Source organism: Natrix helvetica, assembly GCF_964273705.1.
Source record: "Natrix helvetica genome assembly, chromosome: 7".
NCBI classification, from domain to species: Eukaryota; Metazoa; Chordata; class Lepidosauria; order Squamata; family Natricidae; genus Natrix; species Natrix helvetica.
This window is the reverse complement of record NC_138558.1, coordinates 63,895,949-63,914,163: the sequence shown is the minus strand read 5'-3', so window position 1 is coordinate 63,914,163 and position 18,215 is coordinate 63,895,949. Positions and strand designations below refer to the sequence as shown.

The 18,215-nt window shown below is 43.8% G+C and overlaps 1 protein-coding gene across 1 annotated transcript; it reads right to left on the bottom strand.

Moving 5' to 3' along the window:
- Window positions 1-797: 797 nt before the first annotated feature.
- Window positions 798-13,751, bottom strand: PDCL2 (phosducin like 2; the record flags this gene model as incomplete). The annotated part of the gene is made up of 6 exons (XM_081960292.1): window positions 798-919; window positions 3,508-3,716; window positions 6,182-6,325; window positions 8,067-8,157; window positions 9,907-10,027; window positions 13,686-13,751. The coding sequence occupies 6 exons, from the start codon at window positions 13,749-13,751 to the stop codon at window positions 798-800; spliced, it is 753 nt and encodes a 250-aa protein (XP_081816418.1).
- Between the last annotated feature and the right edge of the window lie 4,464 nt (window positions 13,752-18,215).

Here is an 18,215-nt window from a genome sequence, read left to right as displayed (position 1 = left end):
GATCTGCCATTCGATGAACCCATAAATCCCACCCCTGGCTGGCCCTCCCATCCCATCCCACCCCTCCCAGGAATCTCCACGTGGCCCATTTGGGATGGCAGGTAAGTACAGGGCCCGCGCAAAGGCTCGGGGAGAGCGATCCTCTAGCTAAGGATCTGCCATTCGATGAACCCATAAATCCCACCCCTGGCTGGCCCTCCCACCCCATCCTACCCCTCCCAGGAATCTCCACGCGGCCCGTTTGGGATGCCAGGTAAGTACAGGGCCCGCACGGAGGCTCGGGGAGAGCGATCCTCTAGCTAAGGATCTGCCCATTCGGTGAACCCCGTAAATCCCACCCCTGGCTGGCCATCCCATCCCTCCCAGGAATCTCCACACGGCCTGTTTGGGATGGCTGGTCCTCCCATCCCATCCCACCCCTCTGATTTTATCATTGATATTTGATATTTCTATATACCTGTATCAAGATATTTAACAAATTACAGTGAGCATTTCATTTAAAAAAAAAAGATCTTGGAGAAAGCACGACATCAAGACTTTAAAACGAGAGATTGCCTGTATTTTTCACGACTTTGAAATGCCGTTGTTGACAAACAGGCTACAGTGCTAAACAATCTTACTAGAGTAAAATCCAGCCGGCAAACGTAAGAATATTTGTTCATCCAAGAGTAGAATGAGGGTAGATGGATGGGAGCAAAAAGCATTTATAATATTTGAGTGTTGACAGTACATCAGATGATACAATTGCAAACTAATTTGACCACATATATTTATAGTAGCATTTGTCTCTTCATACTCTAGTTATCATCTATAGAAGCCTTTCTAAGTGAGGACATCATCATGTCCCTAATGCCTTTCCTGGGGTTTTCTTCTAAATCCGTTTTTACAGCACCAAATTCTGCCAACTTCCATTCAAGATCTGAAACAACAAAAGCTATTCAGAGAAACAGAAAGAGAAACTATGGTAATATTAACGTGTATAACCTTTTATCACTGGTTACACCAGTGGTGGGTTGCAGGGGGTACGCCCCGGTACGTGCGTACCAGTGCCTGCCCGGGGCACCTGGTACCGTTCCAGTATGGTGCACCGGAGGGCCCATCTGCCCGCCCGGCGTCCTTACCTGTATTTGAACTCTTTGGCACTTCCGCGACATGCGCAAGCACGTACGGTGCCTGCGCAACACTCCGCCAAGCAGCTGGAGTGTCGTGGAGGCATCACTGGAGGGTAGGACACATGCATGCACTGCGCACGTTCATGTGGTGGACGCCGGGCCCTGTTGCACTGTACCGGTCGCACCGGGATCCGTAACCCACCACTGGGTTACACACACATTATCACAGACTGTGATGGCGAGCCTGTAGTATGCATGCCCGAGGTGGCACACAGAGCCCTCTCTGTGGGCATGCATGCCGTCGCCAGCTGCTCTTCTGGTTTCCCAGCCACTTGGTCTTCGTCGGCACTGGAGCCCCGAAAAACGGCCCCCAAAACAACCTGAAAAATGGCCCAAACCACCCAAAAAACAGGCATACATCCACTGGCCAGCTAGTCTTCGGATTTCCAGTGTCCAGCGTACGGGAAGACCAGCTGGCCTTGCATGCATGTGCCGGAAACCTGAAGACCAGCTGGCTGGTGCATGCATGCACATGGGCTAGCTGGTATTTGGGTTTCAGGGGCTCCAGTGTGCGCACATGCATATGCATGCATTCACGTTCTGGTTTGGGCACTTGATGCCGAAAAGGTTCGCCATCACTGAGGTATCATTTCTCACATCTGATGGAACCTAGTATGGAATGCATAAGGTTGTCAGGTAGGACTAAAAGCTTAAATTGAACCTTGTGTTTGTTAGAGTTATTATCCCACTTTTTTATATACCGTATTTTTCGGAGTATAAGACGCACCTTTTCCCCTCAAAAAAGAGGCTGAAAATCTGGGTGCGTCTTATACACTGAATGCAGCATTTTTGGCCTGCCAAAACCCCGCCCCCTTCACCAAAATGGTCATACATTAGGAAGCTTTTAGAGAGCTCTGGGGGCTGGGGAGTGCAGAAATGAGCAAAAAACGGCCCCCAGCTCCCAGGAGCACTCTGTAAGTTTCCTAAAGGGTATCCGGGCCCGTTTTTGTGAAAAATGGACTGCTTTTTGCTTGTTTTTGCCCTCCCCCAGCCCCCCCCCCAGGAGCATTTTGCAAGCCCTCTAAAGGCTATTCATGGCTTTTTGGGGGGGAGGGGGAAACGGGCCATTTTTGGGAGGTTTGCAGAGTGCAAAAACTTTTTTTAAAAAAATTGCCTCTTCAAAACCTCGGTGCGTCTTATTCTCCAGTGCGTCTTATACTCCGAAAAATATGGTATATTACACAGCATGCAAACATACCTAATTTTCCTGCCTCTTATTTTCCACAACAGCAATTTGGTGAGTTAGTTGGGCTGAGTGTGTGTGACTGGCCTAAAGTCACCCAGCCAACTCTCATGCGCAAGGGAGGTCTCAAATTCGCAATCTCCTGGTTCAGCACCTTGGCTACTACAGGTAGGCCTCAACTTAAGAACAGTTCGTTCAGTGACGGTTCGAAGTTTTTTCAGTTGGCACTGAAAAAAGGGATTTATGACCATTTTTCACACTGACGGCCGTCGCAGCATCCCCATAATCAACATTCAGACGCTTAGTAATTGACTCATATTTATGACGGGTGCAGTGTCCCCAGGGTCACGTGATCCCCTTTTGTAAAATTCTGACAAGCAAAGTCGGTGGGGAAGCCAGGTTCACTTAACAACCAGGTTACTAAATTAATACTTGTAGCGATTCATTCAACAACGGTTGCAAGCAAAGTTGCAAAAGGATGCAAGATTCGCTGAACAAATGTCTCACTTAACAATAGAAATTTTGGGCTTAATTATGGACATAAATCAAGGACTACTTGTACAGATTCTCACTGTTTATATTCCACTGGTCCTCCAGGAATTCAAAGTAACTTACATGGATATTTCTTTTTACATTTCCCACCATAACAGCAATCCTGTTTGGTAAGTGAAACTGACGGAGAGATTGGCTGACCCCAAATCACTCAGTGAGCTTCTAAGACTATGAATGAACTTGAACCAGTGGTGGGTTGCAGGCGGTACCCCTGGTATGGGCATACCAGAGCCTGCCCGTAGCACTGGATCCCGTTCCAGTACGGTGCTCTGGAGGGCCCACCCACCTGCCCAAGCTCTTTTTAAGACTTCGGCACTTCCGCATACAGTACCTGCATGGCACTCCGTTGAGCAGCTGGAGCATCGCAGAGGCTCGTGGAGGTGCTAAGACGCATGTGCGCACTGCGCATGTCCATGTGGATGTCGCCACACATGTCCATGTGCGCACTGCGCATGCCCAAGTGGACGTTTGGAACGGACCCAGAAGCCACCACTGACTTGAACCCAAGTTTCAGTTTAACCACTATATCACATTGGCTCTCTTTGTATAATCCTCTAATTCACTGATTTATTTAAATATATATATATATGTCTATATTACCTTCTACCATAAGTGCTGTTCCACCAAACTCCATGACTCCAATTAACTTGCCTTCAATTTTACCATCCTTATAGACAAATATTGTAGGCAAGCAATTATCATGATATTTTTCAATACAGCTCTTGGCAACGGCTTTCACAAACTTGGTTTCTGGAAATTTTACGGCTAATAGACTCAGGTGTCTGTTAACCAATGCACACATTGGAATACTAAAGGAGGAAGAGGAGGAAGAATTTGATTATTAATCTCCAACAGAAATATACCGTATTATAATAATCTTTCTTTTGATGAATCTGAAAACACTGAATTAGTGAATTGCTTATAAATCCACATCTGTAGTTTATAAATATCTGTCTTTTTTTTCCAGCTGTCTTTTTCCTTTTAGTATTAGCAATAGCACTTAGACTTATATACCGCTTCATAGTGTTTGACAGCCCTCTCTAAGTGGTTTTAGAGAGTCAGCCTATTGCCCCCAAAAATCTGGGTCCTCATTTTACCCATTTCAGAAGGATGGAAGGCTGAATCAACCTTGAGTCTGGTGAGAATCAAACTGCTGGCTGTGGGCAGAGTTAGCCTGCAATAATGCATTCTAACCACTGCTCCACCACAACTCTCAACAGATACACTACATTTCATTTAAAATGGATTGTGTTGCATTAGGCTGGTATTTTATTGAGTTGTGATATGGCAAGCTTTAATCTCATACAAGCGAAAACTCATCACATTTTATTATTTCAAACAAAATCCAGACTCACAAACAGGATCTTCTACAAATTGCCCTATGTTTGTGTTTAAACACCATTATACATCCTTGGCTATGTGCAATTTATGTGTTTCTGTGTCAGTTATAACACATCCTGATACCTGTGTATGTATCTCTCTCTCTCTCTCTTCATGTGCACATGTGCGCATGTGATGTATGATCTAATGTTAAGGGAAGTTTGGTTCAAAATAATTCTAAGCCACACAAGTCAAGGATCTCCATAGATGCCAGGCCGAATGCCAATCTAAATGACTTCTTCATGCTGTGCAACACACAGGCACCTCCTGTAAACTGCTTGGTATAACAGGATCCAGAAGCATGTTTTAGCTTCATGTTCTCCCACCATATATAATAAATTGAATATGAATCAGGGCTTACTGTAGGAGAAGATCAGGCAGATTGGGAGGTGGAGTTAAATGTGTCATCAGTTTAGAGTCCTTACTTTGCTACAAATGATCTAAGTCCAGCCTCGCTTGAATTCCTTTGACTCTTATCATCAATTTAGTGCTGACTATTAGTTAACCAGATTCTTGTGTATAGGCTTGAATAAATCTTTTGGGCTGCAACTTAGCATATGGTCCTGATCCTTTGCACCTGACACTCAGTGACGAAAGCCTAATGGATCAGTGGTGGGTTCCAGATCCTGTTGCAACCGGTACGGTGCAACGGGGCCCGGTGTCCTCCACATGAATGTGCGCAACATGCACCTGCATCCTTACCTTCTGCAATGCTCTGTGACGCCTCCACAATGCTCCAGCTGCTCAGCAGAGCGTTGCACAGGCGCCATGCGCTCCATGCACGGAAGCCCCAAAGAGCTCAAATGCAGGTAAGGATGGCGGGCAGGCGGGTGGGCCCTCCAGAGCACCATACCAGAACAGTACCCTGTGCTCCCGGCAGGCACCGGTACACCCGTACTGGGGCGTACCAGTTGTAACCCACCACTGTAATGCATGCACCAATGTCTGTGCATATGGAGAAGCAGAATGTTTAAAGAAATGTTCTTTTGCCCAACTAAACTGTAGATAATATTTTATGATTCGCAAGAACCTGGTATATACAGAGATAGTTTCCTCCAGAAACTATTTCCTCCAGTTAGAAATAGTTTCAGTGTCACTTTTCTTTCAGGTAACTTGTATTGGGATGTTTAAATTAAGTGGCACCCAACATTAGTGACACTATAATGCAGGATTTTCCATCACTCTCTTCCCTTTATAAACATCTCTACGAAGCTAAGATCAGGGGTGTCAGGGTGGATTTCATTGAGAGCGGCATCAGGGTTGTGTTTGACTTCGGGGGCCAGGGTGGGCATGGCCAGCTCGACATCACTCAGGTTGGGGGCGCCTGTGGTGGCCTGAGTGCTGTGCCAGCGAAAATGGGCTTTTCAGTTGCCACAGCCTCCTACAACCCTCTGCTGGTGAAGATGGAGCTTGGGAGGCAGGTGTAGTCCCCCTGAGCCCCGTTTTCGGCTGTGATGGCCTCCTGCAGCCCTGTGGGAGCTCTGTTTCCACTGATCCGAGCGCTTTGCCAGCAAAAATGGTTTTCAGCTGCAACAGCGCAACGCAACCCTCTGCCGGCAAAAACAGAGCTCAGGAGGGCCGCTCCAGTTTTGCTGGCAGAGGCGCTGCGGGCCAGTCCTTCGCTGTTTCCAGGGTAGCTCCGCTGGCCAGATCTAAGCACCCGTCAGGCCACGAGTTTGACACCCCTTCTCTAGATCCTCTAGATCCACCTCTCCAGATAAGATTTGGAGATACACAGAAAGTGAAAATGGGGAAACAGGGAATGAGTTTGTCCCATCACTGCAAGCCTTTCTAGTAGCAGAATGACTATCAGGGTGTGAAAAGATTTACTGTATTTACAGTATAAATGTTCTAATACACACTCACACATATACACACACACACACTCTCTTACCTTGCATTATACAGATGGATGACAACCCACACATCCTTTGGCGCATTTGTGACTTCCTTCACATACTGATCCCCAGAAATTTCATTCAGTTCTCCAAATCTTTGTCTCTTTTGTAGAGCTTTTAATTCTGCTAAACGTTGTTTCCTAATTGAAGGGAAAACTTTCATAGCATAACCGTTAAATAAAAGTGGGAAGAGAGACCGTGAAAATATAGGGTTACGGTATCACACCCGTTCCTTGGAGATTTTCAGAAATGAAGGTTGTTAAGGGAGGGAATGCAAAAGAGTTCAAAAATGCAGTGATTGAACTATATAGGGTAGAGATGGGGAAATCTGAATTTGTTGCCTGGACAACATGTAGCCCATCCATTCCTTTTCCGGTCCAGGCTTACAAGCCCTTACAAACAGCTGGGATAAGCAGAACCGAAGAAGCTTCTTGGAGGAGAAGCGAAATGTCTTCAAGGAAAAACTAAGCTCAGATGCCTTTTGAATAGGCACCTTTGGGACAAACGTGACATGGATGACTGAGAATCTCCATAGACTTCTGCTCATTAAACTTTGCAGGTATTTAAAACATCCATTGCTCTCTTTAAATGCTCCTGATAAAATAGGGTATTTTTTTTTCTTAGGGTTATGTGCGTTTTTCTTTACGGCAAACCCCATGGCCTAAATATTTGCATCCCTACTTTCCTTAAAGCTTTCTTACAGTACTCTAGAATGAATTGAAAATTTGGGCCTCCCATTTTGATGACAATATGATGTTAATGAAGACACTCTGTGGCCAATGGTGGGATTTAAACTTTTCTACTACCGGTTCTGTGGGCGTGGCTTGCTGGGCGTGGTGTGGCTTGGTGGGTGTGGCTTGGTGGGCGTGGCAGGGGAAGGATACTGCAAAATCCCCATTTCCTCCCAATCAGCTGGGACTGGGGAGGCAGAGAATAGATGGGGGCAGGGCCAGCCTGAGGTGGTATTTACCGGTTCTCCAAACTACTCAAAATTTCTGCTACCGGTTCTCCAGAACTGGTCAGAACCTGCTGAATACCACCTGTGTCCGTGGCCCTCCTTTTAGGCCAATTTGGGGGAAAAAAAGAAACTGCAATCCAGCAAGTTACTCATATCTGGTATAGGAGATTAATTCTCTTTGAAAGTTTGCATGCTAGAACTCCCTGCATTTTGTTATTATATTAATAACAAAACATTGATATAAAATATATAAGAATGCATGTAGTTACATTCTAAAATGAAAGGGAAAGTAATATAGCTTATGCTGCAACACCACATGAGCACAGAACCGTTATAGGGTTTCTTTCAGATTTGACGTATGCATAATTATATGCAAGAAAAAAAAATCCAATTAGAGGGATTATACTAAGGATAAATAAACCTTCCCCTGTGTAACATCACAGCAGTTTGGAAAACTCAAAAGATGTGATGCAAGCAGTATAGAATGAGGACGTACTCCGGTTAAGAGTACTCACGAGAACAGTACGTACTCACTAAATTTGAACAAACAGATAATATTATTTAGATGGGAATTCAGCAAAAATGGATTTTTGAAAGTAAGAGCTGTAGATGGCGCCAGTTGCTTGGATATTTGTTAGCCCAAGAACTAACCTTCCATGTATTTAAAGCAGGGGTGTCCAAACTTGGCAACTTTAAGACTTGTGGACTTCAACTCCCAGAATTCCCCAGCCAGCAGAGCTAGCTGGGGAATTCTGGGAGTTGAAGTCCACAAGTCTTAAAGTTGCCAAGTTTGGACACCCCTGATTTAAAGGTATTTCTAACGTTTAAAAGTTGAGGTGATGATGATGATTTGTTTATCGATGGGGAAATAGATATTTCCCCACACTGGGGACTTCACACCTGCTCCTTAGAATCTGACATACCTGTACATTTCAACAGCTTTTAAATCTTCCTCATCAAAATCATCTTCTGCCTCTTTCAGTTGCTTCAGATTCATTTTTTCATAAGGCTTCACTACAAAAAGAGAAATGGAGAGAAACAGTGATTTTAATCTAACCAAAGTCTAGAAGGAAACAGAACGGCGCGGTGGCCTAGAGGTGGAGCTCTCGTCTCACAATCAGCAGGGTGTGAGTTCAATCCCAGATAGACGTAGAAAAATTTCTGGCCACAATGAGAATATATCTCTGAACAAAACTCCGCATTGGTGACAAGGACAGCATCCGGCCATTAAACACTCTCCTAGCTCCATTCACTTGCCCAGACTCCACCCTGCAAGGGATTAGGAGGGCGTTAAAAGATGATGATGAAAGACTGCCGAGTTTAAATATAAGTGGATAAATCAAACAAAAATATTTTTTCTTGAGATTCAAAAGGAGAATTGGATACAGTCGTGCCAAGGACTTCTCCTTTAAATCTCATTTCAGAAGTAACTTATGAAATCGCATCTGAGGGGAAAATTACTATTTTTCCAGCTTTGAATCTCAGCTCTCTTCTGTGAACTGTGGAGATGCTATTCAATTCAATGAAGTCCTGAGGTGAATTGGCTCATGGCTGGAAGGTTGTGTGGTGGAAGAATGTCAGGCTATGTATGGTAAGATTCAACTGTTCTCCATTTCAAAGATTCTCTTGCCAATTGGGGACATTGCCTTTCCTTTACCTATAGCCGTGGTGGCGAAACTATGACACATGTACCACAGGGGGCAGAGAGAGCTCTCTCTGCAGGCACGTGAGCTGTCGCCCCAGCTCAGCTCTACCGCGCATGCACCTGCACCTCCCGATGGCCATCTTATTTTTGGGTGCAGGGGACAGGGAGAATATGGGAGGCATGTATGTGGGGGGGCCCAAGGGGGGTTACACATGCATGTGCAGGGGCGGGGGGAGTGCGTGGGGTGTGGTGGCGCCCCCACAGCCCATTTTTGGTCCCAGGAGGCTGCAGGGGGGGCTGGTAGGCCTAAAATGGGATACAAGGGGGGGCTCACACACACATGCGCGAGAGGCGGTAGGAGCATGGCAGTGGTGGGATATGTACGTATGCACATGCTGCGTGCGTGCTGCACACATTCACATGGTGGATGCTGGGCCCCATTGCAGCGTACCGGTTGCAATGGGATCCGGAACCCACCACTGGAGCACGGGGGGATCGTGCATGTATATGCAGGGGCGGAGCAAATGGGGGGGGTCACACACGTATTATGACACGCATTATGGGTGTGGGCGCGCACGCTTTCGGCCCACAATGACAAAAAGGTTAGCCATCACTGACTTATATGGTTTTGTTGTGAATGTCAGATGGAAAAAGCATTGCTTGCAATTCTTTGTGGAAATTGAGGGGGGAAATTATTATATGTAGAGCAAAGTTGATAGGAGCGGGATAAGGAAGAGAATAACTGCCAATATTTTCTAGGGTAGTGACTTTGGAGGGCATTAGAAGAGCAGGGGTAAGAGCCAGGGCAATAGCTCTTGGTTATATATCTGGCCGGCAAAAATCAGACGATTGCTAAATATAACAGGAAAGAAAGCAAAAAGAATCATGTTGCGGACATTTTAATTTTGGGAGTTATGGAAGGCTTATCTTGGGTGATCATGTTGGTGAAAAGACATGTGGCAGAGAACAGATGGGAGCAGGTGTGGGGCCCAAGGTAGCAGCTTCCCCTTGCTTTTTGAAGAAAGTCTGTATTATCTACATACCATCTTTAAATGCCTCATTTGCTAGAGAGATGAGAGGAAGTTAATTTTAATAACCAATGAAAGCCGGGCCCTTACCTTCTGCTTTCTTTTGTAAACGTAAAACCATTTCTTCAATTTCATCCTTAACCTCCTCTTTTGGAGGCAGAATCCCAAAATCTCTTAATATGTCGTTCCATTCTGTGTCTTCATTTGGATCCTTTGTAAAGAGAAGTCCCAGATATCACTAAGTTACAGCATGCAATCATCTCCCTTGGAATCTACTTGGAGAACAGACGTTTTTTTAAAAAAATCTCTTCCTTTTAATCAGAACTCTTTCAGAGATCCAAGGTCCAGAACTCAGAAGGCCAGAAATTAATTGCCTCATTATTTTTAAACTGACAGCTTTGTCTTCCCTTCTATAGTTACTTCCTTTCCCTAGAGATTCTCTGGAGAATTTTAAGGTGAAAGAAGTTAACCTCTCCCACCCTCAAATTTAACTGCCAAACAGGAGGCCTGGTGGTTCAGTGGTTTAATGAAGTCTCATCTCTGGTTCGAGCCCTAGCACTGCATGGCAGGGTGAGCTTCTGTCACTTGCCTCAGCTTCTGTCCATCTAATAGTTCAAGAACATGTTATATGCAAATAGATAGATAGGTACCACTTAGTGGGGAGATGAGCTGGTTGCTCTGTGCAGGTAGTCAGATTCCTGATGGCTCTGAACCTTCCCTGCTGCGATGCCTGTTTGCGAGGCAGTTCCAGGAAAGGAGGGTGCCTTGGGTGATGCTGCAGGAAGAGCCACTCGTCTTTCTCTAGGGTTGAAGTCAGCTTATCCTCCTGTGGTGCTCCTTGGGAAACATGCAAGCATTTCCCATAACAGGGCGGGTACCTTGGCAAACCAAATTACTACTCTGCAATAACATTGCAGTCTCCTGGCTTCTCCAACAATGCCACACTCTAATAATAACAATAACTGCCAAACAACCTTTTCTAGAAACAAGAATAGTGATAGTGATAGCAAAACTGAATTTTTGCTACCCAGATAAGATACGATGAGTAGATGAAAGCAGCATTTTGTCCAAAAGGTCTTCAAGTTTGTTTTGGTTTTTTTTGGTTGTTGTTCATTAGACACTTTCCTGCTTTTCTCCTACAGAAATTGACTTTCTCCACTGATTTATACTTCTACATTTGATTTGAAATCTGTTTAGAAACTTCCGTTGGTTGATCAATACTGGGATCATTCTGGCTCTATTATATGTACTTAGATATTGATTGAATATATTTTCCAGATGACTTTCAAGGCATTGTTCTTAAGTAGATAGTATGGTGTCCATAGGCATTGATGTCCTAGTAAACATCACTGCTGGTGCCTTCTAGCCTCTCAAATCAATTTTCTTGCAACTCTTGAATACTAAAATATTTTCCTTGGAGGATAGCTGAGTTCACTATACTGTAAATATAATAAAAGGGACCTAAACTTTGTCTAACCCATCCTGTTATACATTTAAGGTAAATAATTTCATGTCCCCTGTTCATTTCTCAGAGTATTTCATGCATGAACTACTCATAATAAATCATTCTTAATCTGAGTTGCTACTAAAAGAATACTGATCAAGTCAATATATATCAAAGCACTATTAATTGAAAACTAAACAAAGATTTAAAGTTGGGCAAGACACATATTTTATTTGGAAATATTTTATTTGGAATTCCTTGTTGGTTTGGGTACATAAAGGGGCATTTTTGGTCCAATTAAATATAGAAAATATATGGTCTTTGGTGTAGGTCAGGATTTCCCACCGTGGCAACCTTAAGATGCATGGACTTCAATTCCCGGAATCCCCAACCAGTCACGGCTTATTACTTTTATAAAGATAAATAGGGCTAATATTATTTGTAAAAGATAATTGTAATAATATGTGCATTTGTCTGCAGTACAATTTTAAACTTACTATTTAAAATTATGTTAACTGTCAAATTCTGGAATCCTGAATCTATCATTCTTTGAAAAAAATGAAGATTTCTAACTGAATTTTCAACATTCTCATAAAAGTAGGGTGCCTTGAGAGCTAATAAAACTATGATAGCTTTGTAATATAAATTAAATATTTAGATATTTTAAGACTCATGAGGAATGTTTAGAGACAAAATATACAGTTATTTAAAATTTACATAATTGTCCAGAGTTGCTCAGTTCTGCAAGTGTTTATCAGTTATGGCAGGTGTAGAACGGATGACATATTTTCATCATCGGCTGCCCATAGTGTCTTATTTTTCATTTCTCACAGAATTTAATCCATTGGAGTTAAGAGATAGGTTTGTAGACAAACTTAGAATCTGGGTGTCTGTTTTAAAAATGTTAGTTATTGGTTCAGTCACGGTTTGCTTTGTTCTTCATATATATATTATGCTTTGCCTTCTTCATCTAAAACAGTGTTTTTCAAACTTCTCGACTTTAATTTGGCTGGCTGGGGAATTCTGAGAGTTGAAGTCCATGCATTGTAAATATGTAAGGTTTTTGAATTCAGCTCAGAATCTGATAACTCCAATGAAACTCTGAACACGAGGCTACTGATAATCAGTTTTTATTTTCTGCAGAACGCAAAAAAACTTGATGGCATTTTTATCTCCCACCGTAACAGAGCAGGCAGAGAGAGGGAAAACAAACAGGCGTGAGCCTCACTGTCTCTCCGTGGGGAAAAAAACGTTTTGCCAAACTTCTTATAGTCTTACACAGTTTGCACAGATCGTCATAGTGTTAGAAACATTATTTCATGTTACGCAAACCTCATGATTTTTCTCAGCCCATTGAAAACAACGGACCTTAGTAGAGGAAAGAAATACATTTTCTGGCACGTAAGACAGAGCTTTGTTAGGGAATCCTGGACACACATTTCAAGTTACAAGCAAGGTTACTTGGCACTTTTTACTTTTTGTAAGTAGTTACTTTACAAGGCTAAGCTTGGCAATTTGCTTAGAAGTTTTATCTATGAAGTTGGGCATGTTAGGTTACAATGGAGCTTCTCTCAACAGCAATTTAACAGAAGCTGAATTAGGTTACTGTGTATGCTCTAATCCAGGGGTGTCCAAACTTGGCAACTTTAAGACTTGTGGACTTCAACTCCCAGAATTCCCCAGCCAGCTGGCTGGGGAATTCTGGGAGTTGAAGTCCACAAGTCTTAAAGTTGCCAAGTTTGGACACCCTTGCTCTAATCCTTCAGGGATCCTTTCAGTAAAATTGACCAGTTCAAAAAAGCATGGTTAACAAATCCACCATGGCTGAATTCATACATCACTAGAAGGCAAATCTGAATTAACCATATTAAGTGTATGTACAATATTTGTCTCTAATGGATCTCTGGATTTAGACAGCATACAGTAGCTATGTTATAATTGAATACACTTAATAATGTTTGCTCTTATATTTTGTTTCTAGAACTACTGCAAGTTTACTTCCATCATCGGGTGCATTTACCCTTGTGTGATGCAATTTTAAATTACAACTGATAAGACTTTGCTGCTTAATAATCTCTCTCTTCTCTTCTCCCTTGAAGTAATATTTCAGTGCCGTTTCCTTCCCCAAATCACATCTAACAATCCTTTTGTAGTAGCTTAAACTGGGACAAAGCAAGCAAGACTTCATGTCCTACTCAATTTGCGTTGTGAACAGTCTGGAAGTAAAGCACTTTTCCATTTTAATTTCAGTTAACCTCTACTGAAAGAGGTAAGAATGAATGCACTTGGTATAGAGTCGATATACTATATTGCATTAGCTCTGACCTGCATGGTGCTTAGGAACTGCCAAGGTGATACCCCAACACCAAGCTCTAATGCCACCAGCTTACATCTTCTTGGGCTTTCAACTGAATAACCAACCCACCAACCGCTTCAGGATGTGGGAGGAGCCAGTAGAAGGTCCATAGCTGGGGATTCCTACGCTGGGCATGTCCTTCAACATCCATTTCAACCTTTCCAGTTTCCTCCAGAAGTTGCGAATGCTCCAACACTGGAGGCTTTTAGGAAGATTGACAGCTACTTGTCTGAAATGGTATAGGGCTGTGGCACACAGGTGGCATGCAGAGTCCTCTCTGCAGGCACACCAACTATCGGCCCAGCCCAGCTCCACTGCGCATGCGCGCACCTCCCACTGGCCAGCTGGTCTTTGGGTCTCTGCCACACATGCTTGGGGGTAGGGCGCATGCATGGGATGCATGTCAGAGGTGGGTTCCTATCAGTTCAGGCCTATTTATGGGCAACTGCACATGTGTGCGCACTGAACCGGCAGTAACCTGATGTGCATGCATGGGGGGCAGGGCACATGCTGAGGGTACTCGCATTGCATTTTGGGGGTTTGCACATGCACACGCACCCCTCTGCACACAGTTTTGGGCCTGCAAAGCATCCTGTGCCAACCTGGGAGCCAAAATGGGACGCGGGGAGGCGGCGTGCCTGCGTGTGGTGTGCATGCACAGGGGGAGCTCGCATTGCATTTTGGGGTTTTGCACACACATGCTTTCGGCACTTGGCACCAAAAACGTTTGCCATCACTGGGCTTCCTGCCTGAGCAGGGGGTTGGACTAGAAGATCTCCAAGGTCCCTACCAACTCTGTGATTCTGTCCTGTTATTCTATGAATTTTGAAAGATCTTTTGCCATAGATATAAAAAAAAGTCTGTGTAGTGGATAGGCATAGACATAGCAACAAAAGAAATGGGTAATAGTGGAAAGTTTATGAATTCGGCCCACTTATATTCCAATCTCTGCCTTATCAATTTCTTCTCTGCAAGCAGTAGAGGTAATCCATGGGGAAAGTCAGTAGTAAGAAAGGCACAAAAACTCATAAACAAAGGCACTTTATTGTAGCATCATGGATTCCACACTTATGTCCTCCCATTGACACCAACCAATTAGGCTCATCTGGTAGAGATTACAAGCACATACTGACGGGCACATGAGGATAAATGTTACGTTTAAGATATAAAAGGCTTGGGATTTAGTCAAAGAATAAACAACTACCGAATACTTTTTGTTATATTTCCCAAAGGTAATTTTTACTTAGGGTTCATGGTTCCACTTTTTGTAAAATTTTACAATGCTATAAAGCCGGGATCTCCAATCTTGATAACTTTAAGACTTGTGGACTTCAACTCCCAGAATTCCTCAGCCATCATATAAAGCCTCAGTGTGTGTCAGTACACTGCACATAACTTCTTGCTGTGGGCAACAATATGTTTTCTTGAAAGGGAGCCCTAGATTAGAGGTGACAACTTGCACAGAATATGCAGGCATGCTTTGGGCAAAACTAGACTTTAATTATGCTTTGACCAAAACATGCCAGAACTGATCTGTAGTTTTCTAACCATTAGAGGCAAAGGTAAAGACTCCCCTCGCACATATGTGCTAGTCGTTCCCGACTCTAGGGGGCGATGCTCATCTCCGTTTCAAAGCCAAAGAGCCAGCGCTGTCCAAAGATATCTCCATGGTCATGTGGCCCATATGACTAAACGCCGAAGGCACATAGAACGCTATTCCCTTCCCACCATTTTTCTACTTGCATTTTTTACATGTTTTCGAACTGCTAGGTTGGCAGAAGCTGGGACAAGTAACGGGAGCTCACTCCGTTACGCGACACTAGGGATTTAAACCACCAAACTGACGACCTTTCTGATCGACAAGCTCAGCATCTTAGTCACTGAGCCACCGCGTCCCTAATCATTAGAAAGGAATATTAAATGTGGCATGAGTAGGTTAAGGATGGTAACATCATGTACATCTTTTCTGTCCTACAACAAAGCATTATGTGAAGGCCTCAGTTCACCAATGTCATGACAGGCAAAGAAGAACCCTACCTGTAAGCCCATTTAATGCTGACCACACATGTGGAAGGATGAGAATGTGAGAGGGGGCCATGCTTAAGAGCAGTGTTTCTCAACCGTGGCAACTTGAAGATGTGTGAACCTCAGCTCTTCAGTTCTGGGAGTTGAAGTCCACACACCTTTCAGCTACCAAGGTTGAGAACGTCTGGTCAAGAAGATGAATTCACAGATGAAATGAAAGAAAAACAGAGAACATTCTGTAGCTGCAAAACGAAGAGAAAGTGGAAAAATGTAATAGGAATGTTGGTAGCATAATCTTGTGGAGATGAGAAACTCGTACAGGAAAGTGAAGGTATAGGCTTACAAATTAAAGGATTGAAAGATATTCAGAAAGTATGATGGTGTACCTAGGCCAGTGGTCGGCAAGCCGCGGCTCGCGAGCCACATGCGGCTCTTTACATACTTTAATGTGGCTCTTCTGTGTGCCGGGCGCCCGCTCCCCTCCCTCCTCTCGGGCACTTCAAAACAAGCAATCCTCCTGAAGTCGGGCGGGGACGAGAAGCGAGGAGGCAGAAAAAGAAACGGAGGCTAAGGAGCTTCCCCCCCGCATCCTCCCAGCAAAAATCTAACCGGGGAGCCGGGCGGGCAGTAGCAAATTAGCCGATCACGCCGCGTGATCAGCTAATTTGCTACTGCCCGCCGGCTCCCTGATAAGATTTTTGCGGGGGGGGGGGGAGAAGCTCCTTGGCCTCCGTCTCTTTTTCTCCCTCCTCGCTTCCTGGGGCTCCACCAATGGGGGAGCAAGGCCCGCCCAGCGCCAGGCTTTGGGCTAACACAGAGGTCTGCAAAGTTGGCTGTTTTAAGACTGGTGGACTTCAATTCTCAGAATTCTGGGAGTTGAAGTCCACCAGTCTTAAGAGCCAATTTTGCAGATCCCTGCCTGGGCTAATATGATTGATGCCCTTGGTGGACTTCAATTCTCAGAATTCTGGGAGTTGAAGTCCACAAGTCTTCAAGCTGTCAGGTTTGAAGACCCCTTGGGTTTTTTTCCCTAAAGGGTTAGGGATGGAAGGATCTTGTAACTTGACAGCTTTAAGACTTGCGTGCTTCAAATGCCAGAGTTTATTGAAACTAAAAACAGTGTACCATCCTATATATTTTCAGTTTTTAAAATGTGGCTCTCAAAATAAATTTCAATCGTGGTTTTGGCGAGATTTGGCTCAGTTGAAAAAAAAGGTTGCCCACCACTGACCTAGGCTGTTTGTGGAAGAGCATGAAAGTAGGAATCCGTAAATTAGTAATAATTGCATGCAATGCTCCAGTAAACAGTAATAGAGGAAAAATCCAACGTGAGTTCTAAAAAAGAAAGTCTGCAAGATTCTGGAAAAAAATGATGATGGTGAAGAGAAGAGGTCTGAATGTGGGACATTGTTAGCAGTATCAATAATGGATCTTGGGGAAAAATGGACATGGAATAAGAAAAAGGTGATAGAAATGGGAGTGGGAATAGGATAACTTCAGAAAAAGAGGTCATATAAAAATATTAGAACTCCTTCCAACAGAACGAAGGGAGGGTAAATATAAGAGGGTTTTGAATCTGCCTATTTTCGGTATTTTTCGGACTATAAGACGCACTGGAGCATAAGATGCACCAAGGTTTTGAAGAGGCAAATTTTTTAAAAAAGTTTTTGCACTCTGCAAACCTCCCCAAAAGAGTGTTTTTTTTTTGCAAAAACTGGTGAATTTCTTTTCCCAAAAAAGGGCATGCATAGCCTTTAGGAGGCTTATAGAGTGTTCCTGGGGGCAGCGGGGCAAAAGTGAGCAACAAACGGCCCGTTTTTCGCTCATTTCTGCCCTCCCCAGCCCCCAGGAGCTCTCTGAAAGCCTTCTAAAAGCTATGCAGGTCATTTTGGTTAAAGAGGTGGGGTTTCGGGAGGCAAAAAATGCTGTATTCAATGTATAAGATGCACCCAGATTTTCACCCTTTTTAAAGGGAAAAGGGTGCATCTTATACTCTGAAAAATACAGTAGTTGTCTTTGACAGGGAAACTGCAGTGAAATTTTGCAAGTTTTATATAAATGCCAAAAAAAAAAAAAGTAGAGCAAGCAGATGGAAGAACGGCAAAGATTAGAAAGATGATAGACAGATGATAGATAGATAGATAGATAGATAGATAGATAGATAGATAGATAGATAGATAGATAGATTACAGTGGTGCAATTCAGCCAGTTCTACCCAATTTGGGTGAACTGGTAGCGGTGGCAGCGGGAGGCTCTGCCCACCCGCCCGGATGTCATCATATCCTGTTTTTGACGTTCTGTGCATGTGCGGAAGGTTCTGCGATGCACGGAGGTGGCACTTGCGCTCACATTTGTGAACCGGTAGCGAAGGTAAGTTGATTTCACCCCTGGATAGATAGATATGATAGTCAGACAGAGAGACTGCTATAGATAGAATTTCATGTTTTTAGACTTCCTGTCTCTCTCAAGGAAATATATAGTGATTGGGTAGGAAGCGGACTTTTGCAACTAAGAAATGTTTTTCAAAAAAAGTTTAAATGGCTATATATAAGACGGTGTATCATGAAAGAAAGC